Here is a 7,500-nt window from a genome sequence, read left to right on the forward strand (position 1 = left end):
TCAAGACTCACTTGTGATACACTTTAAAAAAAATCTAATCGTTAAAATGTGTTCTGTATCTGTTATTATAAAGCTTCGGGTTAAAAGAAAAAGAAAAAAAATGTCCTAACGGCGTCCGCGTGTTCGGGTAAGAAGAAACTGTCTTACCCATTACACTATCGTGGCTCCTTAACTGACGTTCAAAAATATAATATTTAAACATGCTTTTTTAAAGGGCGATAAATCGATTGCGGTATTCGCGGTGAGAACGCTGTTTAAATCATATTATTCTGGTTATCTTGGGCATTCAAAAAATCTTGAAGGGCAATTAAAAATTCTTTTTAAGTCCGCGGTAAAGGAGACGTGGCTATCGCCGCAATCACACTGCAACATTTAGCCGTTTTCTCTGGATCTAGGTAGATGTACAAGTTTCAGTTATTTACACCCGGTTGACACGGTCGATTCAATTTCTCTTTTATGTTCATTCTAGTTTTATAGTTTTGAAGTTGATATGAAAATTGAGTATTTTGTTTAACTAATAACACGTAGAAGCAAGTACAAGTACTTCTAAACGTCTTATGAAGTGAAAAGGACTTCATTTTGAGAATAGTCAAGACTGGAAATTTTTACGTTTCATCAATTCAAGGGTATTAACTCGCATGGTTTGGCCTTGACTCTCTTGTGATTTTTTAACTGTGAATTCCGACTGATTCTGTGGATATTTTTATGGCAGTTTGGGGCATAATCCAGTAAGTGACGAGGCGTTCACAAATCTTTCTTTGAATAAATATTTAACAGTCTCCTTCTCCAACTTTCCATCACATGTTATCGTGTATTGTCGATTGGATATAGGATTGAACGGGCAGGTCGACAATTTGAAACAAAATGACGTCGTTCGCGTTCGCGAAGAATATGAGCACGCGCTTTAAATGTGTATAAATATGTGCACACAATTGATTTTTGCCCATGACCTTCAGGGCTCAGCCAATAGATCTATAAAATCCACTCGTCGTATTGATTTTAGTATTTTCCGAAAAAGACCACTTAGGCGAGTGAACATAGTGAAAGCCCTGTACACTGAGAGTAAAACACACAAGCTTTTTTATGTATTGAGTATAATTTCAAAATGTAATGTTTAAGATGAGAAAGATCAGTTTAAAGCAAATTAAGTTCCCTAGCATTAATTACAGAATAATTTCCCTTTTTTTACTATATGCACCAAAACGTTTCCAAAATAAATATAACTTCCATGCTTAGCAAAAGAAGTCCCTGTTTGAACAAAAAATGATAAAAATGACTGCTGTTGTTGTTGTGTCAGAATATCAGATCAAAGTGCCAAATTTAGAGAATAAAAAAAGATATATAAATATAACAGTAAATGCAGTTTGCATATAATTTGGCTTCTTTTTTCTAATTCTTTTGTGCCCATTCCAGAGGTGCAATAATGTTTTAAACAAGATGACTGGAAAGAACTGAATTTTCCCTATTTTTATGCCTAATTTGGTGTCAACTGACAAAGCATTTGCAGAGGAAATGGCAATGTTAAAGTTTACCACACACACACACACACAGAAACAACCGAACACCCGGTTAAAACATAAAACAGTATCATCTATATGTATACCCAGCATGCACACCCCCGAAAACGAAGCATCGCTGCCTATGTGGCGGGGTAAAAACGGTCATACACGTGAAAGCCTACTCGTGTACATTATTTATATGTATCTCTACCCCCTCGCCCCCGCCGCCCTGTGTGTGTGTGTGTTTGTGTGCGTGCGTGCGTGCGTGTGTGTGTGCGCGTGCGTATATGTGAAGAGAATAGAATAGAATAAATTTTATTGTCATGAAACCTTAAGGTTTATAACACACAAGTACAATGGTAAATAAATGAATAAATAAACACACAATGAATTAATCAATTAGCGTAATAAATGGAACAGCATTCATAAATAAATTTTCTTAATCTTGTTTGTATATAGTCATCATGTGTTACCATCAATTGACTGGGAATAATTCCTGTGTTATTCGAATTTTGATTTTTTTTTATGTGTGTGTGTGTGTGTGTGTGCGCGCGCGCGTCGTGCGTGCATACTGGACTAACATTGCAATCTTCCTGATCATGTTCAAAAACAGGGAGTTCGTGAAACCCGAGACAGCGGTCGTGTTCCATTATAGATCCTGCAAAAAGACGTGGCCGTTCAGCTGTGACGGGCCGCGGAACACCGACAGATCCATGCTGAAGTTTGCGGACAAGCTCATCCCTGCTGTCTCGAAAGTCCGACACAAAGTGGGACTGCATCTTCATGGGTTAAAGTAGTCAGATGTTACATTACTGTTTGTGCGTGTGAATTTCTGTCACGCAAAGAAACATTCTGATGTGAGATGGGGGCCTGGGAGGTGCAGCGGTGACATAGTTATCAGCAAAGAACTACAATTGCGTGGAAACATGTTTTCTCAAAGTATTGATACAGATAATGAAATGAACACATAAACTATTATTATTATTTATTATTATTGTTGTTATTATTATTGTTGTTGTTGTTATGATTATGTGGTGATTATATATAATAACAGTAAAATGAATTCAACGATTTTTATTTTTAAATAATCGGGTAAGAGGGTCAGCAACACATTCTTTGAAAAAAAAATCACAATAGACAGAGAAAGACCCGACATAACAGGATACACAGCTGTTCCATGAGTGTTTTATTTGAAACATCACTAACATAACCAAAACAAGCTGAACTGTTGGCTGTATTGTTTGTTGGAGCAAGTCAACTGTTAACTGACGCCATGGAGTTCAGGACAAGAACCAGCAACATTGACGACAACATTAAAATTTCTGATCTTCATGACATAATAGACAAATACGATCATGGGGCATTTCACTGTCTATCTGTCCCGTTGGTCTCGTAGACCGTAGGAGCACCACACAACCAGCCTCCTCCATCCCACGTTGTCTGTCCTGACTGACTCACTCAGGGTTACACCTGTCCACTCTGAGATGTTGACCTTTCATCTCTTCTTCTGTCTGCCTCTTCTCCTTCTCCTGTGCACTGCTCCCTGCAGAAGGTCCATGGCCAGTCCTGATGAACCTTTATGGGCTCCTCTCTTAAAGAATTAGGCACAGTAAAGACCTTTCTATATTCTGCCCATTTAACGACACACATAAAAAAGAATAAAGAAATAAAATGAAAAAAGATGAAATAAAAACGACGGATGAGAACAGTGATTGGAATATAAAAAAAAGCAATGAAAAGAACAATTGGTATATAATCACGTACATATCTGCGCACACACAAGCGCGCGCGCCGCGCGTACACACACACACACACACACACACACACACACAATAAAACAAGCAATCAAAGACATGCGTACACATTCACGCCCACGCACTCACACACACGCACATACATTTGTTCGTTTACTAGCACGATCACACATACATTCGACTTTCCATTCATGGCATGGCAGCAAGTGGACTGATAATAAGCAAGCATTTGCAAAAGACCGCGAGTAGGTTAATCAAATTTATCGAACAGAAATATTTTCACTTTAGACTCATACAGAGATATTGCTCGAATCTGACGACATGTTTTTGGAAGTATGTTCCATCCTAGCTTCCATTAATGAGAGATTCGTCTTAATTAAATAAATCAATTTTAGGCTCAGGGACAATAGCTCTGTCTGATTTACGTTGGAACTGAAAATAAAATAATGATTTTAGATATTGTAGGCATACCTTCTGAACAATTTATGCATAAGAAATAAATGTGTTATATCTAATTAGTAGGTGAACAGGTAATATTGAAAAAAAAGAAGAAGAAGAGTGAAAAAAATAAAAGGAATTAAAAAAAAAAAAAGATAAACATTTAAATTTGATTTTATCCGACATACACAGAAAAAACCTGGCATTTATCAACACATTCGACATTTACACATTCAAGAGACGTCAGTAAATAATGTCTTGAAAGAAAGCCACTTTGCTTTAAAGTCATGTATGTTGCATGGTATTCTTGCGTCGTTTTCTGTTTTATAACGTCACGAAATGTATTTTTCAAAAGCTGTGGTGTTAGGTCTGTATTTGCCAATTTCATATTTATAGATGTACATTTTCCCAACCCATTTCCATGAAGTATCTTATTCTAATTTTGTAGACCACTTTGGATGAGATTTTGGAAGTTTGTCGTCTGACACCAGAATGTCATAGATAATCTTGTTCCTTTAGGCATATTTTCTATATCGGATAACAACGGATACAGGATACATTTCTGTGACAACATATCTCTACATGTGTTTGATTGTTTTCAATTACCTTCTCCTGGTGAGTGTAAGTGCTGAAATATATTTCATAATTTTTGGAACATTTATCCCCCCATTTGTTGTACTTTTTTGTTGCTGTGGTTTTTGCTTATCTTGTTTGCCATTCCAAATAAAAATGGAACATATTTTTGAAGGTATTCATAAAGCCAGGGGAGTAGGAAGTAAAATCCATGAATGGGGTTAGTTTCAATGTGATAACAGATATCAGCACCGCAACCATCCCAAGAGAGTAATCCAAAATTTAAATAGTGCTCTTACTTCTGATTTTTTTCCCGTGTAGGTTGATTTGCTGACATTGTAAATATGGATTGCGAACCACACACCCTAATGTTTAGAAATTTTCAGGATTATAGTTATATTCATGTGTTTGTCATGCATTTTGTTCCTCAGTTCTTTTCTATTAACTTCATCAGACTGTCCACAATGATCTTCAATATGACCTTGCTCGGATGGCTTATCAGACTGATGGTACGCTAGTTTGGCCATTGTTGTAGATTGACTTTCTTTGGGAGAGGAATGACAATGGACTGGGTCCATGGTGCCAGCCATTCTCCAGTCTGCCAAGATCTTGTTGCAGATTGTGGTGGGTGCGCTTGACCATGGCTTCTCCCCTGCCTGTACTAGTTCTGATGTCCACTCCTGCCTCGACCTATTCTCCAAGGATGGAATACTCATGGCTGTCATTCATTGGAGGGGACATTCAGTACTTGTTGACCTCCTGTGGCTGTTGCACAGTGGCTGTACAACTCTGAGCAGTTTTCAGTCTACTTATTGAGACACCCTGCTCCTCCATCAGACAGCTCACTGCCTGGTTTTGGATCATTGTGGAACGCCTTTAGTAATTTGTCGGATCTTCAAAGCCTTTTTACGCTTTTTTTTTCTGTGTGTGTGGTGTGTGTGTGTTGTGTGGTGTGTGTGTGTGTGTGTGTGTTTTTATTTTTTTTTTTTTACTGTAGTTGGCTTCAGTCTGTCTTCAGTAGTCCCTCGGCACTGCTCTTTCAATCCATTTCTTCTCTCTGTCTGCTGTTTGTGATGCTTTTTGATCACCAGTTGACAACTCTGTATTGTTTCACCACCATCTACCCCATTCCTCTTCTCCTTCAGCTCCTTTCTTTTGTCACATAGGTCCCAGGAACATCTGCGTGACCCAAGGCTTTTTTTGCAGGGTCCGATGTTGCCCAAGACTCTCACTGTTTGTTTCGATCACTGCAGTGTTGACGGTGTCGATCAACATTTCCATATTTGTGTCGTGGCAGTGTCGAGAAGATGGTGAGGGGAGCAAATCTACCTCCACCCATAGCTTGGAAGAAGGCTTCTGCCTACTTCCGGAACTTTTTAGTTTGTTGAGGTCAAACGTGATTCTTGTGTGGGCCCCGGTTTTTTGATAATCTTCAGGTGGAGGCGGGAATGTTCAACACCACGAAGTTTTCATCACTTCCGACACCAGCTCCTGGGAAAGTTCTTGTCTTGGCAGTGCTCACACCTTGACTGCAAACATTTTTTGACAATGTTGTTGTATATTTGACTGTGGTGCATTCCGTCTGGGTGGTGCCAAGTCCGCCTTTTGGATGCTTTTTGCTTGCGGATCGTGTTCGTCATACAAAGGCCGTTGTATCTGGCAAAATTCCAAAAGCCAAAAGCTTTTTGTTGTTTTGTGTCGGCATTGCTGTACAGTCCAGCAAGTGCCTTTCCATTTGTTGTAAGCATCCTCTCCTAGCGAAGAGACGTAAACTGAAGTGTTGTGGGCACGGCCAGCAGGGCTTGCCAAGTGAATACCCAACCGTGCAAGGAAGAAGGAGAGGCATACATAAAAAGAGATGAGAGGACAATGCCCCAGACTGGACAGGCCTGAGCCTGAACCAAGCCCTGAGAGAGATGAGGTGGCAGGGAGAGATAGAGAGGAACTTGTTGCCAGGTCAAACAGAAGAAGGAGGAGGAGGAGGAGGATGTGTTAAACTCCGAGAAACTTTACTGAAAGGGATGAAAATCAAAGGTAACGAGACGTCACGTTTTTTGGTTTTTTTTTGTTTTTGTTTGTTTCTTCTCCCCATCCCCCCTCCCCCGGCCCCCCCCCCCCCTCCAGGAGCCCCCCGACACTCCCCGTTCTCGAAGGTGGTGACATCAGTATTTATGCTGGAATGTGGTTTTGTAGTATTGGTTTATTTCCACGTGTTGGCGTTTGTTCGGTTTAAGCTTTTTTTCTTTCTTTTAAACGAGAACTTTTGTGCCATGGAACGCACGCGGGTTAGTTTTTTTTTCTCTTCTTTTGTTGTTGTTGTTGTTGGTGTTTGTTTTTGTTTAGCACTATATCAGACAGTTGGTGAGGGCATTGTTTAGAAATCGATTGAGCACAAATTGTTACAGAAATATAAAATAACATTTTCCATGTGCCCCCCACGGGTTTTCGCCTCAAATAAACACGTCTTGGCTTGTCTTTTTTTGTCTTGGCTTTTTTTGGTCGTCTGTATTGTCTTGTCGTGTCTTGTCTGGGCTTGTTTTTGTCTTGTCTGTCTTGTTTTGTGTTGGCTTTTCTTGTTTTGTCTTGTCTTGTCTGTCTTGTCTTGGCTTGTTTTTGTCCTTGTCTGGCTTGTCTTGTTTTGCCTTGGCTTGTTTTGTTTATGTCTTGTCCTTGGCTATGTATGCTTTGTCTGGCTTGTCCTTGAAGGCTTGTAGTCTCATCATTGCTGTGTGTGTCCCTGACAGTAACTTAGCATCATTGTTCATGGTACTCTGTTATTTGGTACCTACATCTTAGCCGTTTTCAAACACATATGTATGCACGTTAAAAGCTCGTTGTATCCCATTGCCCGTCCATTTTTCTCTTTCTCTTCTCCTCTATTCGCCCCACTCTACTCTCCCCCGTTTTCCTTATCTGTCGTTTCGATGTTCGATCTAATGCTGTTTAATCTGCATCTGGAAATAAAAAGTTGTGCAATAAAAAAAATAATATCTAATTTGCCATCTATTCTACTGCTTTCTTTAGTTCCAAATAAAATTAGCTTATTATTCAAATAATCCTTACAGTTTCCTATCCTGATACGGTTTGAGTGATGGCCAAGAGGTAAAGCGTCCGCCTAGGAAGCGAGAGAATCTGAGGGCGCTGGGTTCGAATTAACGGCCTCAGTCGCCGAATATTATCTCCCCCTCCACTTGACCTTGAGTGGTGGTCTGGACGCTAGTCATTCGATGAGACGA

At 39.7% G+C, this 7,500-nt stretch overlaps 1 protein-coding gene across 1 annotated transcript in view; it reads left to right on the plus strand.

Annotated features, from left to right (window-relative positions):
* The window catches only part of LOC143288101 (uncharacterized), a 17,078-nt gene extending 14,596 nt beyond the window's left edge, over window positions 1–2,482 (plus strand). Inside the window, exon 6 of the mRNA XM_076596388.1 lies at window positions 2,113–2,482. Within this exon, the coding sequence (XP_076452503.1) occupies window positions 2,113–2,296 (184 nt within the window). The 3' untranslated portion in view covers window positions 2,297–2,482. The remainder of the gene's footprint in view (window positions 1–2,112) is intronic.
* The last annotated feature ends 5,018 nt before the right edge of the window (window positions 2,483–7,500 follow it).

This window comes from Babylonia areolata, chromosome 12 (genome assembly GCF_041734735.1).
Source record: "Babylonia areolata isolate BAREFJ2019XMU chromosome 12, ASM4173473v1, whole genome shotgun sequence".
NCBI lineage: Eukaryota > Metazoa > Mollusca > Gastropoda > Neogastropoda > Buccinidae > Babylonia > Babylonia areolata.